Consider the following 19,276-nt stretch of genomic DNA (forward strand, 5'->3'; position numbering starts at 1 on the left):
GTCGTGTGGTGATTGGCGCTTGTGTCGTTAAAATAATTTATTTGATAACAAAGCGACCAGTAAGCGCCTCGGGTCGTGTGGTGAATGGCGCTTGTGTCGTTAAAATAATTTATTTGATAACAAAGCGACTAGTAAGCGCCCCGGGTCGTGTGGTGATTGGCGCTTGTGTTATCAAATTTATTTAATGACAAAGCGACCAGTAAAAGCCCCGGGTCGTGTCGTAAATGGCGCTTGTGTTATTAAATTAATTTTTCTGATAACAAAGCGACCAGTAAGAGCCCCGGGTCGTGTGGTGATTGGCGCTTGTGTCGTTAAAATAATTTATTTGATAACAAAGCGACCAGTAAAAGCCCCGGGTCGTGTCGTGAATGGCGCTTGTGTTATTAAATTAATTTTTCTGATAACAAAGCGACCAGTAAGCGCCTCGGGTTGTGTGGTGAATGGCGCTTGTGTTATCAAATTTATTTAATGACAAAGCGACCAGTAAAAGCCCCGGGTCGTGTCGTAAATGGCGCTTGTGTTATTAAATTTATTTTTCTGATAACAAAGCGACCAGTAAGAGCCCCGGGTCGTGTGGTGATTGGCGCTTGTGTCGTTAAAATAATTTATTTGATAACAAAGCGACTAGTAAGCGCCCCGGGTCGTGTGGTGAATGGCGCTTGTGTTATTAAATTAATTTTTCTGATAACAAAGCGACCAGTAAGCGCCTCGGGTCGTGTGGTGATTGGCGCTTGTGTCGTTAAATTAATTTATTTGATAACAAAGCGACCAGTAAGCGCCTCGGGTCGTGTGGTGAATGGCGCTTGTGTCGTTAAAATAATTTATTTGATAACAAAGCGACTAGTAAGCGCCCCGGGTCGTGTGGTGATTGGCGCTTGTGTTATTAAATTAATTTTTCTGATAACAAAGCGACCAGTAAGCGCCTCGGGTCGTGTGGTGAATGGCGCTTGTGTTATCAAATTTATTTAATGACAAAGCGACCAGTAAAAGCCCCGGGTCGTGTCGTAAATGGCGCTTGTGTTATTAAATTTATTTTTCTGATAACAAAGCGACCAGTAAGAGCCCCGGGTCGTGTGGTGATTGGCGCTTGTGTCGTTAAAATAATTTATTTGATAACAAAGCGACTAGTAAGCGCCCCGGGTCGTGTGGTGAATGGCGCTTGTGTTATTAAATTAATTTTTCTGATAACAAAGCGACCAGTAAGCGCCTCGGGTCGTGTGGTGATTGGCGCTTGTGTCGTTAAATTAATTTATTTGATAACAAAGCGACCAGTAAGAGCCCCGGGTCGTGTGGTGAATGGCGCTTGTGTTATTAAATTAATTTTTCTGATAACAAAGCGACCAGTAAGCGCCTCGGGTCGTGTGGTGAATGGCGCTTGTGTTATCAAATTTATTTAATGACAAAGCGACCAGTAAAAGCCCCGGGTCGTGTCGTGAATGGCGCTTGTGTTATTAAATTAATTTTTCTGATAACAAAGCGACCAGTAAGCGCCTCGGGTCGAGTGGTGATTGGCGCTTGTGTCGTTAAATTAATTTATTTGATAACAAAGCGACCAGTAAGCGCCTCGGGTCGTGTGGTGAATGGCGCTTGTGTTATCAAATTTATTTAATGACAAAGCGACCAGTAAAAGCCCCGGGTCGTGTCGTGAATGGCGCTTGTGTCGTTAAATTAATTTATTTGATAACAAAGCGACCAGTAAGCGCCTCGGGTTGTGTGGTGAATGGCGCTTGTGTTATTAAATTAATTTTTCTGATAACAAAGCGACCAGTAAGCGCCTCGGGTCGTGTGGTGATTGGCGCTTGTGTTATCAAATTTATTTAATGACAAAGCGACCAGTAAAAGCCTCGGGTCGTGTGGTGATTGGCGCTTGTGTTATCAAATTTATTTAATGACAAAGCGACCAGTAAAAGCCCCGGGTCGTGTCGTGAATGGCGCTTGTGTTATTAAATTAATTTTTCTGATAACAAAGCGACCAGTAAGCGCCTCGGGTCGTGTGGTGATTGGCGCTTGTGTCGTTAAATTAATTTATTTGATAACAAAGCGACCAGTAAGCGCCTCGGGTTGTGTGGTGAATGGCGCTTGTGTTATTAAATTAATTTTTCTGATAACAAAGCGACCAGTAAGCGCCTCGGGTCGTGTGGTGATTGGCGCTTGTGTCGTTAAATTAATTTATTTGATAACAAAGCGACTAGTAAGCGCCTCGGGTCGTGTGGTGATTGGCGCTTGTGTCGTTAAATTAATTTATTTGATAACAAAGCGACCAGTAAGCGCCTCGGGTCGTGTGGTGATTGGCGCTTGTGTCGTTAAATTAATTTATTTGATAACAAAGCGACCAGTAAGCGCCTCGGGTCGTGTGGTGAATGGCGCTTGTGTTATCAAATTTATTTAATGACAAAGCGACCAGTAAAAGCCCCGGGTCGTGTCGTGAATGGCGCTTGTGTGATTAAATTAATTTTTCTGATAACAAAGCGACCAGTAAGCGCCTCGGGTCGTGTGGTGATTGGCGCTTGTGTCGTTAAATTAATTTATTTGATAACAAAGCGACCAGTAAGAGCCCCGGGTCGTGTGGTGATTGGCGCTTGTGTCGTTAAAATAATTTATTTGATAACAAAGCGACCAGTAAAAGCCCCGGGTCGTGTCGTGAATGGCGCTTGTGTTATTAAATTAATTTTTCTGATAACAAAGCGACCAGTAAGCGCCTCGGGTTGTGTGGTGAATGGCGCTTGTGTTATCAAATTTATTTAATGACAAAGCGACCAGTAAAAGCCCCGGGTCGTGTCGTGAATGGCGCTTGTGTTATTAAATTAATTTTTCTGATAACAAAGCGACCAGTAAGCGCCTCGGGTCGTGTGGTGATTGGCGCTTGTGTCGTTAAATTAATTTATTTGATAACAAAGCGACCAGTAAGAGCCCCGGGTCGTGTCGTGAATGGCGCTTGTGTTATTAAATTAATTTTTCTGATAACAAAGCGACCAGTAAGAGCCCCGGGTCGTGTCGTAAATGGCGCTTGTGTTATTAAATTAATTTTTCTGATAACAAAGCGACCAGTAAGCGCCTCGGGTCGTGTGGTGAATGGCGCTTGTGTTATCAAATTTATTTAATGACAAAGCGACCAGTAAAAGCCCCGGGTCGTGTCGTAAATGGCGCTTGTGTTATTAAATTAATTTTTCTGATAACAAAGCGACCAGTAAGAGCCCCGGGTCGTGTGGTGATTGGCGCTTGTGTTATTAAATTAATTTTTCTGATAACAAAGCGACTAGTAAGCGCCTCGGGTCGTGTGGTGAATGGCGCTTGTGTTATCAAATTTATTTAATGACAAAGCGACCAGTAAAAGCCCCGGGTCGTGTCGTGAATGGCGCTTGTGTTATTAAATTAATTTTTCTGATAACAAAGCGACCAGTAAGAGCCCCGGGTCGTGTGGTGATTGGCGCTTGTGTCGTTAAAATAATTTATTTGATAACAAAGCGACCAGTAAAAGCCCCGGGTCGTGTCGTGAATGGCGCTTGTGTTATTAAATTAATTTTTCTGATAACAAAGCGACCAGTAAGCGCCTCGGGTTGTGTGGTGAATGGCGCTTGTGTTATCAAATTTATTTAATGACAAAGCGACCAGTAAAAGCCCCGGGTCGTGTCGTAAATGGCGCTTGTGTTATTAAATTTATTTTTCTGATAACAAAGCGACCAGTAAGAGCCCCGGGTCGTGTGGTGATTGGCGCTTGTGTCGTTAAAATAATTTATTTGATAACAAAGCGACTAGTAAGCGCCCCGGGTCGTGTGGTGAATGGCGCTTGTGTTATTAAATTAATTTTTCTGATAACAAAGCGACCAGTAAGCGCCTCGGGTCGTGTGGTGATTGGCGCTTGTGTCGTTAAATTAATTTATTTGATAACAAAGCGACCAGTAAGCGCCTCGGGTCGTGTGGTGAATGGCGCTTGTGTCGTTAAAATAATTTATTTGATAACAAAGCGACTAGTAAGCGCCCCGGGTCGTGTGGTGATTGGCGCTTGTGTTATTAAATTAATTTTTCTGATAACAAAGCGACCAGTAAGCGCCTCGGGTCGTGTGGTGAATGGCGCTTGTGTTATCAAATTTATTTAATGACAAAGCGACCAGTAAAAGCCCCGGGTCGTGTCGTAAATGGCGCTTGTGTTATTAAATTTATTTTTCTGATAACAAAGCGACCAGTAAGAGCCCCGGGTCGTGTGGTGATTGGCGCTTGTGTCGTTAAAATAATTTATTTGATAACAAAGCGACTAGTAAGCGCCCCGGGTCGTGTGGTGAATGGCGCTTGTGTTATTAAATTAATTTTTCTGATAACAAAGCGACCAGTAAGCGCCTCGGGTCGTGTGGTGATTGGCGCTTGTGTCGTTAAATTAATTTATTTGATAACAAAGCGACCAGTAAGAGCCCCGGGTCGTGTGGTGATTGGCGCTTGTGTCGTTAAAATAATTTATTTGATAACAAAGCGACTAGTAAGCGCCTCGGGTCGTGTGGTGAATGGCGCTTGTGTTATCAAATTTATTTAATGACAAAGCGACCAGTAAAAGCCCCGGGTCGTGTCGTGAATGGCGCTTGTGTTATTAAATTAATTTTTCTGATAACAAAGCGACCAGTAAGAGCCCCGGGTCGTGTGGTGATTGGCGCTTGTGTCGTTAAAATAATTTATTTGATAACAAAGCGACCAGTAAAAGCCCCGGGTCGTGTCGTGAATGGCGCTTGTGTTATTAAATTAATTTTTCTGATAACAAAGCGACCAGTAAGCGCCTCGGGTTGTGTGGTGAATGGCGCTTGTGTTATCAAATTTATTTAATGACAAAGCGACCAGTAAAAGCCCCGGGTCGTGTCGTAAATGGCGCTTGTGTTATTAAATTTATTTTTCTGATAACAAAGCGACCAGTAAGAGCCCCGGGTCGTGTGGTGATTGGCGCTTGTGTCGTTAAAATAATTTATTTGATAACAAAGCGACTAGTAAGCGCCCCGGGTCGTGTGGTGAATGGCGCTTGTGTTATTAAATTAATTTTTCTGATAACAAAGCGACCAGTAAGCGCCTCGGGTCGTGTGGTGATTGGCGCTTGTGTCGTTAAATTAATTTATTTGATAACAAAGCGACCAGTAAAAGCCCCGGGTCGTGTGGTGAATGGCGCTTGTGTTATTAAATTAATTTTTCTGATAACAAAGCGACCAGTAAGCGCCTCGGGTCGTGTGGTGATTGGCGCTTGTGTCGTTAAATTAATTTATTTGATAACAAAGCGACCAGTAAAAGCCCCGGGTCGTGTGGTGAATGGCGCTTGTGTTATTAAATTTATTTTTCTGATAACAAAGCGACCAGTAAGAGCCCCGGGTCGTGTGGTGATTGGCGCTTGTGTCGTTAAATCAATTTATTTGATAACAAAGCGACTAGTAAGCGCCCCGGGTCGTGTCGTGAATGGCGCTTGTGTTATTAAATTAATTTTTCTGATAACAAAGCGACCAGTAAGCGCCTCGGGTCGAGTGGTGATTGGCGCTTGTGTCGTTAAATTAATTTATTTGATAACAAAGCGACCAGTAAGCGCCTCGGGTCGTGTGGTGAATGGCGCTTGTGTCGTTAAATTAATTTATTTGATAACAAAGCGACCAGTAAAAGCCCCGGGTCGTGTCGTGAATGGCGCTTGTGTTATTAAATTAATTTTTCTGATAACAAAGCGACCAGTAAGCGCCTCGGGTTGTGTGGTGAATGGCGCTTGTGTTATCAAATTTATTTAATGACAAAGCGACCAGTAAGCGCCTCGGGTCGTGTGGTGAATGGCGCTTGTGTTATTAAATTAATTTTTCTGATAACAAAGCGACCAGTAAGTGCTTGGGTCGTATGGGGATTGGCGCTTGTGTTGTTTCATTAATTTATTTAATGACAAAGCGACCAGTAGGCTGACTGGGTAATGGGGTTAAATAGCTTGGTGTTTATTTATTTATTTATTGTGTATGAAATACTGTCGTGAAATCTGGGTTTTCACGTCTTGCTCCATTTAGCTAATTTGAACTTCGCGCTTCTTTGGGTGCTACTGTCGAGAGCACACTGCTTTAGCACGCAAACACTGAGCCAACGTTGGCAACGTTGCAACGACGAGCTCAATATATATATATATTTATTGTGTGTCAGATGATGACTCAGATCGTCTGCTTCTGCTATTTGCTGTTGATAAAATAATGGTTGTTTACTCATCGTCAATTCCAATTCGTCGTTCACGCGCGCGCTTCTTGCTTTCTTATCATCATATCGTATCATCATAGATATATCATACACATGCAAATGAAACCCCGTGCAAGAAGTATACCGATTTTCTCTCACTTTCCTTCAGTCTGTAACGTTAGTTTTTCAACTCCAAAGTTCCTCTCTCTGACTCTTTGTCTCGTCTCGTAGTGCTAGATTTCAATTGAGTGTATATATAAGTAGTGTCATCGTGTGACATGCACCTAAACAATGACGACGGACCCGTCGGCCCACATCAACGTCCTCATCAACTCCTGTATAAGTGGCAGCAACAGCGGAGACGAGAATGACGAGCAGAGACTCGTAACTGGACGTTCTCCAGTCGTCGCCAGGAATTCTCCCAGGAACAACTTCCCCTCGTACTCCAACCAGGATGTCAGAGTCAGGTTTCGGGTAGGTGATGTTTGTTCATTCGTTATGACATTGTTCTGTTTAAACGTTCAACGATGTTTTATTTCCTCTTGGTGTAGAATGCTGATTACCCTGGAAGTGGGTCGTTCAGTAATATCATCGAAAACGTGTTTACGCGACAGTCGATAAGGAACTACCTGGACGACATTCATCCTGGAGCTACGAATTTTCTGTCCAGCAACTACGAGGTTTGATATTTTTTACTTATTCGTTATATCAGTTGCGACGCTGCTGCGTGATTCATCTCATCGAGAAAAAAAAGAGATATAAATGAAACACGCTGCCCTCGTTTTCTTTATCAAAATGCACTGGCGCACTTTGTTTCCCCAATGATTGATAAATGCAAATTATTACACATTTATTTTCAGAGTCTGGATTATGACACTTGCGAGAACAATTTGCTGTTGGATGAGGAGAGGAACAAGGGCTACAAGTTTGTAGTGAAGAAGAATCTGGCAAGATGGTTTATTTTTCTAGTTATTGGTATACTGACTGCCTTGATAGCCTGCTTTGTAGATATTTCCATAGAAGAGCTGTCAAGCAGAAAATATGGATTTCTCAAGCAATGTATCCTTTTTACGTGAAAGACGATATAAATATCTGAACATTCTTTATTACGATTAATTTTTCTTAACCAAATATCCTCAACAGTGGTAGACAACTGTATAAATAGTAAAGGAGATTGCTTATGGATTCCATATGTAGGGTGGACCATTTTAAATATGGTCCCTGTGTTGATTGGTACATTATTAGTTACTTTTGTTGAGCCTGTGGCCACTGGCAGCGGTATTCCGCAAGTCAAATGTTATCTCAATGGTATTAAAATTCCAAGAGTAGTAAGGATTAAGACTCTAGCTGTCAAGATTATTGGTGTAATAGGGACTGTTGTAGGTGGATTAGCTGGTGGAAAAGTAAGACTTGCAAAATTTCAAAGAAAAGAAAATTAATTAAGTTAATTACGTCCAAAGTCCAAATCACGAATTTATTATTCTTTCAGGAAGGACCTATGATACATGCTGGAGCAGTCGTGGCTGCTGGTGTTTCGCAGGGAAAGAGTACAACGTTCAAAAAAGACATAGGAATTTTTGAATATTTTAGAGAAGACCATGAAAAAAGAGATTTTGTATCGGGTGGTGCAGCAGCTGGAGTATCTGCTGCTTTTGGCGCGCCGATCGGAGGTGTGCTGTTTAGTATTGAAGAGGGCACGAGTTTCTTCAACCAAAGCCTGACATGGAGAACTTTTCTAGCTAGTATGATAAGCACTTTTACCCTTAATATTGTCCTCAGTGCCTACCACGGTCGCCCTGGAGACTTGTCTTACCCAGGTCTCCTGAATTTAGGAAAGTTTGAAACAATCTGCTATCAAATTTATGAAATTCCATTGTTTGTATTCGTTGGATGTCTAGGAGGAGTGCTTGGCGCTCTTTGGAACTACTTAAATTATAAGATATCTGTTTTTCGACAAAAATACTTGAAATCCAAGTGGTTAAAGGTTTCCGAGGCGCTTAGTATAGCCATAATGAGTGCTACTATGGGTTTCCTCATGATGTTCTTTATTGATGATTGTAAGCCATTAGGTGACAAAGATGTCCCGAAAATTCCTGTACAGATGTATTGTCCTAAAGACCATTACAGTGCTGTTGCAGCTTTGTGGTTCCAGACACCAGAGAGTATCGTTCGTTCACTTCTTCATGATAAATTAGGTGATTGAAAAAAAAAAAAAAAAAAATTTCAACTAGGTGTTTTTTGTAAGAAAATATTTAATATTTTATCTTGCATTATTATTTCAGGATCTCACAATAATGCAACGTTGGCAGTTTTTGTGGTTTTATATTTTTTCCTTGCTGCCTTAACATTTGGAGTATCTATGTCTGGTGGACTTTTTATTCCATCTTTATTGATTGGATCTGCATGGGGTAGACTTTTTGGTTCAAGTTTATCACATTTTTATCCTGATGTGAGATATACTATATTGCAATTAAGAAAAAAATCATTATCGATAGTTTAGGATTTATACAAACATTTTGGTAGGTATTTCCTGATCCTGGAAAATATGCTTTCCTTGGTGCTGCAGCTCAACTCGGAGGAGTTGTAAGAATGACGATTAGTTTGACAGCCATTCTAATAGAATCTACCCAAGGGATTTCATTTGGTCTGCCAGTTATCATCGTTTTGACTATGGCAAAGTGGGTGGGCGATTTCTTTAACGAGGTGAGCATACATTTTACACGTATAATTTTGAAAAAATAATTAATGCGCGATATTTCGATGATCCACAAATGTTTTCAGGGCATTTATGAAATTCACATTCAAATGGCTGGCATACCACTTTTACCATGGGAACCGCCACCCTTATCAAATAATATTTATGCCAGCGAAATAATGAGCCACCCCGTGGTGACGTTAAAAACGACAGAAAACGTGGGTCATATATTAGAAATGTTAAGGTGCGTTTCTTTTAATGGTTTCCCAGTCGTTGATCCTCCAAAAAGTGATCAGGTAGGTTTTAAAAATATTTTAAAAAACGTAAAGTTGTTAGTAACAAAGTAAATCATTGTTTAGAGTGAAGTAAGTAATTACGGAAAACTGCGCGGTATGATTCTGCGCTCGCAGCTGATAGTATTGTTGCAAAATAAAGTATTTAACGAGTACGAAGAAAATTGGGAAAAGGATTTGAGCATAAAGATGTTTAGGAAGGAATATCCGCGATATCCAACTGTCGCCAAGGTTATCGTTACGGAAAGAGAAAAAACCTTTACTATTGATCTCAGACCTTTTATGAATCCGTCGCCTTACACGCTGAAACACGTGAGTATCGATCGTGTCATCTTTTCAACATTTTATCAGTTTATCAGAATAAGAAACATTAATACATTAATATGTTTTTTTTTTTCCTGTATTATTCTAGTCTGCAACATTACCTAGAGCGTTCAGGTTGTTCAGAGCCCTGGGCTTACGCCACTTACCAGTTGTTAATGATATTAACGAAGTTATTGGAATGATAACAAGAGTAGACGTCGCGCGATACCGTATTTGGAAGCATTTTGGACGAATGGGTCTCAGCGAACTCTCGATAACGAATAAAATTTAGTCAAGAATGTGTTATTTCCCTTCTCACTCAAACGACTCACGAATTAATTGATTCAATGTTCGTTGATCATGATATTTTTATACAATTGAGAAATCGTGCGTTGCGAAAAGTTTTTTTTTTATATTTATTTTACACCAAATATATAATATATAGTTAAATTATTTTATCATAAAAAAAAAAGTAACGTTGTTAGTTATTTACAAACAGCTCCCATCCAAGCCAAGACCAAAGCCGGAAAAACAAGTACACGGGAATGAGTACCAAAGCGAGGAGAAAGTAGTATTCCCAAGTCGAGATGTGCATGATTTTATTTTTCCAAGGAAAACCTAAAAAAAAAAAAAAAAAATATATATATATATATATCATAAAAAATTAAACCGGAGTTCAAGACCATTTGCGTTGAGTTTAAATTTAGATTTGTCGAGCATATTCAGACGAAATGAACGGGTATTGTGTACACCTCGCAACGCACATCTGTCAAAGTGGAGGAAAAGTCGAGCAATGGTCATAGGTAGGTTTACCTAACAGGAAAATCCATCGCACACTAGAGAAAGAGAGAGAGAGAGAGCAGGTTGTTGCTTCGTACACCGCCTAATAAGTAAAGCTGGGTCACTTATTCCCTCTCTCTCTCTTGCTGTCCTTCTTGTCTTGGGTGGCAATTAATCGCGTCCGTCCGTCCGTCGACTATTTCGGGAACGAATCACCTTGATGAAATACGCATACATGTAAAAGTGGGACCGGAGGAGGAGGAGGAGGAGTGCAGAGAGAAGAACGCCCGCGCGCGACACACGGAGCCAAAGAGAGATCTGCGCTCGGCTAATCCCCGATAAAAGAAACAACGCTCGCCGCTGCAGCTTATCTTGCCTCTTTCTTTCTTTTGTTTTCTTTCATATTCACACTCCCGAGACGGTGACAAGTGCGAATCAAGGTGCTCTCGGTCATTGTATATACACACTTGTCGATCACAGCACTGCAGTACCTACTTGGCGTGTGTAAAACAAACTGCAACGAAACAGAGTGACTCCCCACGGGGTCCAAGTTTACCTTGCCGCGGGTGTGGGTGCGCGATAACGATTTCGTGTATTTTGTTGTCAAGTGCACGACCCGAGAGGACCTTTAAACGCCACCGCGAGTGATTGAACGATGATTTTTATCTCGGGAGATAGAGTTATAGTTGTTGGCGGTGTACGTGCGCGCGCGAGTTCGCGGGCCGTTGATAATGACATGTACTGGCGGTTATCGAGATTATTGTAAAAAAAGGGGAAAAAGATGCTTTTTGGAGAGATGCCGGCATGAACGATAGCGGGGAGCACGGGTTCGCCGACATGGAGAACGAGGTCGAGATTTTCGCCAAGGTACAACACACACCGAAGAGACCGAAACGAATGAAGACTTTTGAATGACCGGCAATCGAGGTGTAAGCTTACATTATTAATTGTTTGTTTTTTTGGTCGTGGAATCAAGTTGTCATCGAAGCAGCATCAGACGCCGAGCCGGGGCCGATCGGGTTCGCGGGAGGGAAGTGTGGGCAAGAGGCCGCGCTCGAGCCGGCCGCACGAGACCGAGGAGGAGGCGATCATCCGGCGGTTCCACGATGCCCAGCGCATGGCGAGGTTTCGGGCGCGCAGGAAAAAGGCCCTCGAGGACCAGCAGCTGCATCATAACGGGCGCGACGACTCGGGTGTGTGTATACTTATATGTTTGTTTTCTGAGTCAATCGAGGGAGCTGAAGTGACATTTGTTTCAGAGTCGGAGGGTCGGCCGGAGGGGGGTAGCCCGGAAACGGAGAGCAAGTATGCCCAGCTATTGGCGATAATCGAGGGGATCGGTCGAGACGTGAGGTTGTCTTACGCGGGTAGTCGGAGTTCGGCGGAACGGCTCAAATGCGGCATCGTCAGGGCAAGGAGTTTGGTGCGCGACTGCCTGATAGAGACGAGCCTCAATCTCAGGCAGTGAATCATTACATACATATAGTTGGCCATACTTGTCGGGTTCGTGAATAAAAATTAAAGGTTTTGCGGATTTTTAGGTATAAATTGAGTTTCCGTTTTACACCTCGGGCTGTGTATGAGACTATACATATATATACCTACATAGGTGTAACAATGCAGTGCTTTTTTAATATCGCGTTTTCTCCGGTAGATATTCACTCGTTAATGAATGTCACAACGAGGACATTGTGTGTACTTTTATCTCGAAAACGCTCGGATATAATAGCTGTGTTAAAACGTGTGTTATTGTACAAACTGCGACATTGATTTAATCAATAATAAAAAATAAAAAAAACATCTGATGTGCTTACAAAAGTAGACATTTAATTACTTCGTGTCTTACAATAAAATAATACGTTCATTAAATCATTTGAGTATGCAAAGGATCTTTGAAACAGCACTTTGTAGTACCTATACTTGTGGGAGTGCCTTTGGTGAAACAAATAAAGGAAAAAACTTATTTTTTTACAAAATGTTACGCTATATTATTAACCATTAGTGATTATAATCATGTATTTGTACAAAAAAATATAGGAAACAAATCGTAAAACGGTTTTTTGTTGTTGTCGAAGCAGACTTCTTCGAGGAATTCCCCTTGCCATCCGATCACATATCCTTGCAAAAAGCAGGAGGAAGAAGAAGAAGAAAAGGGGAGGGAAAAGGTAAAAAACAAATGTAAAAGAAGCTATATGTACATGATCTCCCCTTCGTTCCTCCTCCCAAGGAAGGGTAGAGATCCTTAAAGTATCGACGTCTTCGGGACTGTATATGTAAGAGACCGCGGACACCCAGCCAATAAGGACCCATGCAATCCGGAGGGATTCGTCTACACCCTTTTCTCTCCCTTATTCACCAGCCGCCCCTTTGTCGCGGCGCGCCGATATACACCTACACGCTTACATTATACATCTGTATACATACACGCGCGGGGGATCAAACATCAAAGTGTGTTTCGCGAAAGAGAGGAGAATCGAGAATATATATATTAAGTATAAGGAGAAGAAAGAAGGCCAAAGGTGTAGTAGTACAGACAGACACTCACGCTAATATACAACAGTCGGAGAGTTCAAAGACGCCGTTCGATCACATACAGGAGGGTTATGGTTCAATAAAATGATCACGTACCATCGGCAACAAAACCGTAATAGCAGTCATACCTTTGTGGAGAGTTGAAGTATTTCGAAAAACGTCAGGTGAGATTAATTTCTTTTACATACCGGCACGACCTCTCCTCACCTCGGCGGATCCTTTCCAAGTGTTTTTCCGGATCGTCTCGTTGTTTTGACGTGTGGAGTTGGAGAGACACCCGGACGGTCCCACTGTTGGAACATCTTTTGTGTTTGGCAAAGGGGGGGGGGGAGTTTGCCTCTTTTCTTTCCTCTGTCTTTCGATTAAAAAACACACATCACAACTCATGTGTATATAATATTTACTTGCAAGTTAATGACACAGGCTTTTTGTCACACTGCTCCATCGTTTCCTGTTTTATTTTATTTTATTTTTTTTTTGACGAAAGACGATTAATACCTTACATATACACGATGTGATTATCTCTTCAAAAGCAATTTATTATCATACGACCGGTTAATTATTTAAATTTCGCGCTTTTAATTCTAACGAATTGCCCTGAGAGGGGAGGGTCGGGAAAAGAGACGGAAAAGCGTTTTCAGTTTCGCGGAGGGGGGGGGGGAGTTGACTACGAAACTAACGAAACATAACTCCGAAAAAACAGTAGCGGTATAGGTAATGTGAAAAACGGAGCCCGAAGCAAAAAATCACGAATAAAAAAACCGATATACATGAAAATAGTGCTGCAGAGCGAAGAGAGCTTGTCGTCGTCTTTTGTTCTTTAGTTGAGTAGGTAAAATTATACATACAATACACAAATATAATTCTGTCGGTGTCTTATCTGTATTATTTATTAATTCTTAACAGTTAAGTAGTTATACACGTGTATACTTCTTACAGGTGGTTTGCGACGTTTGCGTAGTAAATTTTATATTTTCATCAATTTTGTCAAGAGTACACGCGTTTAAGTGATACTGCTGTGTAAGAGAGTGGACATCGTACAGACACACCTACGTGTATTTGTTGAATTGGTTAAAAATACATATTATTAAATGAAAAGGGAGAGAAGAAGAGAAGTAACATGCAACTCCGACTGTTGACAATTTTGGCTGCCCCGAAGCCACAATTTATCTGTAGCATCAATTCAATATTTAAGAGGTAAGCATGCGAGCACTATTTTCCTAATCACTCAAATGCTTATTTTGCAAGAAATCGAGATTGATCGTTTTTACTCATTATAAAACTCTAGGTAATTAGATTAGAGCAAAAAATTATATTCGGAGGGTGCAATAAGAAGAGTAGTTGAATTGGACTTTATAATACAAGTAAGAGAACCTTAATCCTAAATGTCCGAGACGTTGGAAGAACGGAATTTGAGGTTGTATTTGGAGAGGATGAAGAATTCGAGGCCAAAGGAGACGGAGGAGCAGGCGCAGATGAGGCGTATACAGGAGGCCCAGCGTATGGCTCGTCACAGGGCAAAGAAAAAGCGTTGCCTGGACGAAAATCTTGCCAGGGAAATATCCAAAATAGCCGAGCTCTCGAAGATGCCAGACGCAGCTACCATTGCTGAAATGACCGAGCTCAATATGAACAAGATCTCTGCTGAGCTGAAGCAGATGATGGAGAGGGGAAAGGTTCCGGAACATATAGTCCAGATGGCCCAGCTCTCCGAGTTCAGTAAAATGAGCGAGTTCAATAAGGCTATGTCTCAGGATATGGCTAAACGGTATGAGATGGCAGAATATGCCAAAAACAATGAATACATGAAGATGCAAATGCAGATGTCCGAACTGGCTAAGATGAATGAGATGGTCAAGTTGTCAGAAATGGCCAAGTACAATGATATTAACAAAATGAATGAGATAGCCAAAATGAATGAAATGATGAAAATCTCTCAGATGGCCAAGATAAATGAGGTAGGTGTAAAATACTTGGTTCAAATAGTTTTTTTTTTTCCATAACCAACTTTTGTATTAATTATTGCATGCATTACATTTACAGATGGCAAAGATCAATGAAGTGCAACGAATGAATGAGATTGCCAAGTTGAATGAGATGATTAAATTGCAAAATGACATGAACAAAATGCCTCAGAGCTCCAAAATGGCTGAAATTTCTTTGGCTAAACTCAATGAAATTACAATTACAAAACTAAATGATCCTCCAGCACCACCGCCACCACCACCACCTCAACCAAAAGTTCAAGATATTCCAAGGATCCCAGAACCTGTGATCACTGTGCCCAACCCTAGGAATCTGCAGAACGTGCAAACTGTTCAGGTATGATAAAATTTATATGCTTTGTATTAAAAAAGTTTTAATTTTTATATACATTTCGTGTTGACTTATCAGGTGGCACAGGCTAGCCCAGGCAATGTAAACTTTCCATCAGTGCCTGGACAAGGTAAATACACTCAGCTGCTTGTCATAATCGAAGAGTTGGGTCGAGACATTCGTCTTTCCTATGCAGGCAGTCGGTCTGCCGCAGAACGTCTAAAAATGGGAATACAACACGCCAGGATTATTGTTCGTGAGTGCTTGAATGAAACCGAGCACAACGCAAGACAATGATCTGCCACTCCTAGTTATTTATTGTATTCTTCAGAACTTTATTTTTTTTTAAATAGGTTTGCCAAACACGATTATTATGATGATGTGGTATTTACTATGACGATACTGTCCGGGGAAAGCCTTATGCTATGCAAAAATGTAATGTCCCTGGATCCATATTTTTTACAATTTATTAGATTAATTTTAGAGCTGGAATTTTGCGAGAACATGGAGTATTATCAACAATTTGAAAAAACAAATAAATATGATCCAGAGCTCTTTGTTCGCTACTGCCGTCGTGGGTTTTTTGACGCGACAGGTGATATAAAATGTGACGAAAATTGAAATTATTTTTTGATTGTATAAATTTTGTTAATATTTCTATATATTGGCTGTTGAAAAAATTATCATAATAATTGTCACGTCGAATGATAATTGCGCAAAAAACTCTTAAAGACTGTGCTAGCTTTTGATCATTTTCATGCAGATTATTCTTCATGAAAACCTGTTTTGAGCGCTTTTTTAACAAGAAAATCATGTAAAACAATTTTTTTTTTTAATACACAAACAATCAATTAATACCTATAGCTGGATTCATTTGTTAGATAAATTATGTACCAAAATAATTTCAGTACGTGTATGTATATGTATAAGTTATTCAAATACTGTACCAATCAGGGATAGAAATATATATATTATAGGGTATTTCAGTAAATAAAGTACCAGTTTTCTATCAAAATTGAATTTTATTTTATAATGATATAAGTATATATATTATAATTAGATTTAATTAAATTTTTTTTTTCAAGGAAATTTTTATGAGGCTAAAATAAAAGATGGCATATAATTTTTTAATACTTTATTTTTTATTTTATAATAATGTAACACATCATTCGTTTCGATTGACGGCTAGTCAGCGGCCGATATACATATCTTTGAACACTACGGTTAAAAGCGATCAACTTCGTCAAAAAAAAAAAGGAAAAAAAAAACAATATACAAAAATACTAACAATTAATAAAACAAGAAAAAGAAATGTTATTCAAAATACAGGCACAATCGAATAATAAATATATACGTGAATTTTTTTTCGCGTCCAATAAACTGCCGCTGCTGCCGTCTAACCACACGTGCGCAATAAAATTTGTTTAATGTTAAACATGATGTCAACGATCATTGCATTTGTAATATAATTATAATATGTATAATGTAAAAAAAACGTTTTTCTCTTCCAATGATGGCGTGTATATAGTTGCGCACGACGCGTATACACGCCCGTAACACCTTGTTAAAAAGTATGTGCGATGAAGAAGAAGTATTAATCAATAATATGTATAAGAGAGGATAATCTCATTATTGGTAAACGAGATTGTTAAGAAAAAAAAAAAAAAAAAAAAAAAAGTAATCCTGTAATTCCTCATCAGACACTTTCGCTCGGCGGGACAACGTTTATAGAAAATGCCGCGTAAGTCTCGCCCTTTTTGCCGATCGCTTGCACTGTGTACTGGCCGATATCCTGAGCGTTGGTTGCCTTTATGCCAAACCTGAAGCTCGTCTCGCCGTCTTTGCTGAAACGGTATCTACTACTCTTCTCATCTATCGATTTACCGTCCTTCAGCCAAGTTACTGTTGAGTTACAAACGTTTTTGTAAAAAAAATTCCAAAAACTTCCTGGTGCAATGTGGAAAAAAAAAAAAAAAAAATGAAAATTTCTACCTTTGAGAGGCGCATCTTCAAACTTGCACGATGCGTAGACGGCTTCTCCTTCTGTTACAGTCGCCGACTGCGGGAATGTCTTGAACACCGGGCTCTTGGGTTCTTCGTTAGGAACTGAAACAAAGTCAAGTAAAAATTGTCAATTCTATGGTTTTTTTTTTTTCCCCTCGAAAAATATTGAATGCAATTGCACGCACCGAGAACGTTGAGCGTACAAGACGAGAAACTTTCGCCCGCGTCATTGAACGCCTCGCACGTGTAAGTGCCGCAATCCTCGGGGAAGATCTCGGCGATGATGAGCTTGTGGATGTTGGCTTCGCTGGTGTACTGGAAGTCTTTGCTCGGTTTGATCTCTTTGTTGCTGTGCAGCCAAATGACGTCGAACTTGTTCGCCCCGATGATACGACAGCTAAGCGTCACCGCGTCACCGTCGTTCACCACTGTGCTCTTCAGGTGGTCGACTATTTGTGGCGCGTGATCATCGGTTTCGACCTTTCGTTTGGGCTCTGGTGCTTTTTCTACAGCTGCAACGCCAATATTTATTATTGTTATCATCCATCAACTTTATTTTCACTTCTCCCCTTGTCATTTAGTTAGGATGTACCGTACACGCTAAATAATTCAAACACTCGAAAAACTACGTGTTAAAGAATTGTTTAACATTTTTGTCTTTGAAAAGGATAATTTGTTATCACTTTATTGACAATCGTGTAAAATTTGGCCTCGACCGATTCAAAGTCGATTGTCTTATGATATTTTCATTTTCGTTGTATCTAATTTGTATTTCCCGCCAAACAGCAAACCACGTGACCAAATAAAGCTGATCACGTGACGAAAACGAGATATCATGGCAGCCGCCGCGAAAGTGACAGTTGAAGTAAGAAAGTAGAAACAGTATTCAACGAGTAGTACTCACGATTGATCTTTAACTTGCAAGTGGTAGATATGGTTCCAATACTGTTGCTAGCCGTGCATACGTATTCGCCCTCGTCTTCGGGGAAGACCTCGGCGATCGTCAGTGACGCTACTCCATTCTTATACCTTAAATCGACAACATCTGACGACGTGACGATCTGTTCGTTCTTCAACCACGTAACTTGTGGCTCGGGATCACCCTCGACTTTGACAGTTAGTTCGAGCCTCGTGCCGTCGTCGATCTTTAGCTCACTATCCAACTGCTGGACGAATGCCGGTGGTCCCATCGTTGTGTCAGGGGCAGCTACGCGCATACATTTTACCAGATAGAGGTTAGTGCAATTTCATTCAAACAAAAATGTATACTATTGAGATTATTTAACTTGATGTAAAACATGGTAAAACTTACGAATCAGTTCTTTTGTCGTGCTTCTCGATCTGGACGGGCTGCCCGTCGTGTCTAACTTCGAGCCATACTTCTTGGCCGATTTCTTCGCTTTGGGTTCGGGTTTTTCGAACACGGGTTCGGGAACGGGCTCGGGTGTGACAGGTTTCGGTGGCTCGGGCTTCTTTTCCACGACTGGGACCGGCGCGGGCTCTGGCTCCGGAATCGTGACCCGGTGTAGCTCGCGCTCGCTTATCGGTATGTTGGCGACCGGAGTGTGGCCTGGCTTGAACGGCGTCGACCTGATGACCGTGGTCGTGACCGGCTGATACGGAGCCGGCTTGAGCGGCTTTTCGATGAACCGGCGCTCTCCGGAATGTAAGAAATCGTGGGCCAGCTGTTCTTGCTCCTCGGTCTCGCCTGAGCCCTCGACGATGACAACGCAGCTCGTCTCGTCCGTGCCGTGGCAATTGATCGCCACGCACCTGTACTTGCCGCTGTCCTCGGGCTTGCAGTCGACAATCTCCATCGTCACCACGCCGTCCGCGTTCGTCATCGTGTAATCCAATTTGGACAATTCTTTCTGGTTCTTGTACCATTTGACCGTGGGCGTTGGTTTGCCGCTCAGGCAGCACAACAGTTTACAGGTGTCGCGGGCTTGCATGACACGAGGACGCAGCAGGAAGGTAAAGTCGGGAGCGGATTCTTTCGTCTCCATCCAGAAGTGATACGGCAAAGGCTCGCGTCTTCTGACTGGCTGGTAGGCTTCTGGTTTGTATGGCGGTACGTCTTTGGGTAGAGCTGAAAACAATTATTGTCAAACATTATTATGGTACCTGTGCGACTAAATTTTTTTTTTTTTTAATAAGTTATAATAAATAAAAATTATATTCATACTCA

General features: G+C 41.3%; 5 protein-coding genes across 6 annotated transcripts in view; 3 read left to right on the forward strand and 2 right to left on the reverse strand.

Moving 5' to 3' along the window:
* Positions 1-6,144: 6,144 nt before the first annotated feature.
* ClC-b (chloride channel protein 7) lies at positions 6,145-10,060 on the forward strand. The gene is made up of 10 exons (XM_014362108.3): positions 6,145-6,639; positions 6,717-6,845; positions 7,026-7,224; positions 7,309-7,568; positions 7,655-8,360; positions 8,448-8,614; positions 8,689-8,868; positions 8,947-9,156; positions 9,220-9,465; positions 9,566-10,060. The coding sequence occupies exons 1-10, from the start codon at positions 6,457-6,459 to the stop codon at positions 9,746-9,748; spliced, it is 2,463 nt and encodes an 820-aa protein (XP_014217594.2). The 5' UTR covers positions 6,145-6,456; the 3' UTR covers positions 9,749-10,060.
* On the reverse strand, positions 9,889-13,019 carry LOC106646081 (phosphatidylinositol N-acetylglucosaminyltransferase subunit Y). Of its 2 annotated transcripts, none has more exons than XM_089595570.1 (2): positions 12,976-13,019; positions 9,889-10,074 (listed from the first exon to the last, which is right to left on the reverse strand). In XM_089595570.1, the coding sequence occupies exon 2, from the start codon at positions 10,049-10,051 to the stop codon at positions 9,938-9,940; it is 114 nt and encodes a 37-aa protein (XP_089451696.1). In that variant the 5' UTR covers positions 10,052-10,074; positions 12,976-13,019; the 3' UTR covers positions 9,889-9,937. The 2 variants fall into 2 exon arrangements, with proteins under 2 accessions (XP_089451696.1, XP_014217591.2); XM_014362105.3 differs by having other exon boundaries at positions 12,957-13,015.
* On the forward strand, positions 10,619-11,830 carry LOC106646085 (uncharacterized). The gene is made up of 3 exons (XM_014362113.2): positions 10,619-11,103; positions 11,213-11,429; positions 11,496-11,830. The coding sequence occupies exons 1-3, from the start codon at positions 11,041-11,043 to the stop codon at positions 11,702-11,704; spliced, it is 489 nt and encodes a 162-aa protein (XP_014217599.2). The 5' UTR covers positions 10,619-11,040; the 3' UTR covers positions 11,705-11,830.
* Positions 13,020-13,440: 421 nt separating the features above from the next.
* On the forward strand, positions 13,441-16,079 carry LOC106646084 (uncharacterized). The gene is made up of 5 exons (XM_014362109.3): positions 13,441-13,596; positions 13,708-13,965; positions 14,057-14,726; positions 14,812-15,090; positions 15,163-16,079. Exons 3-5 carry the CDS (start codon positions 14,154-14,156, stop codon positions 15,379-15,381), a joined length of 1,071 nt encoding a protein of 356 aa, XP_014217595.2. The 5' UTR covers positions 13,441-13,596; positions 13,708-13,965; positions 14,057-14,153; the 3' UTR covers positions 15,382-16,079.
* A 125-nt stretch (positions 16,080-16,204) lies between these two features.
* bent (projectin protein bent) overlaps positions 16,205-19,276 on the reverse strand; it is a 49,166-nt gene continuing 46,094 nt past the window's right edge. Inside the window, exons 79-83 of the mRNA XM_089595453.1 lie at positions 18,401-19,177; positions 17,993-18,295; positions 17,274-17,600; positions 17,077-17,190; positions 16,205-16,986 (exon numbers count right to left, since the gene is read on the reverse strand). Of these exons, the coding sequence (XP_089451579.1) occupies positions 16,781-16,986; positions 17,077-17,190; positions 17,274-17,600; positions 17,993-18,295; positions 18,401-19,177 (1,727 nt within the window). The 3' untranslated portion in view covers positions 16,205-16,780. The remainder of the gene's footprint in view (positions 16,987-17,076; positions 17,191-17,273; positions 17,601-17,992; positions 18,296-18,400; positions 19,178-19,276) is intronic.

Source organism: Copidosoma floridanum, unplaced genomic scaffold (assembly GCF_036245765.1).
Source record: "Copidosoma floridanum isolate Cflo_tuat_1 unplaced genomic scaffold, Cflo_Japanese_pri ptg000025l, whole genome shotgun sequence".
Classification (NCBI taxonomy): Eukaryota; Metazoa; Arthropoda; class Insecta; order Hymenoptera; family Encyrtidae; genus Copidosoma; species Copidosoma floridanum.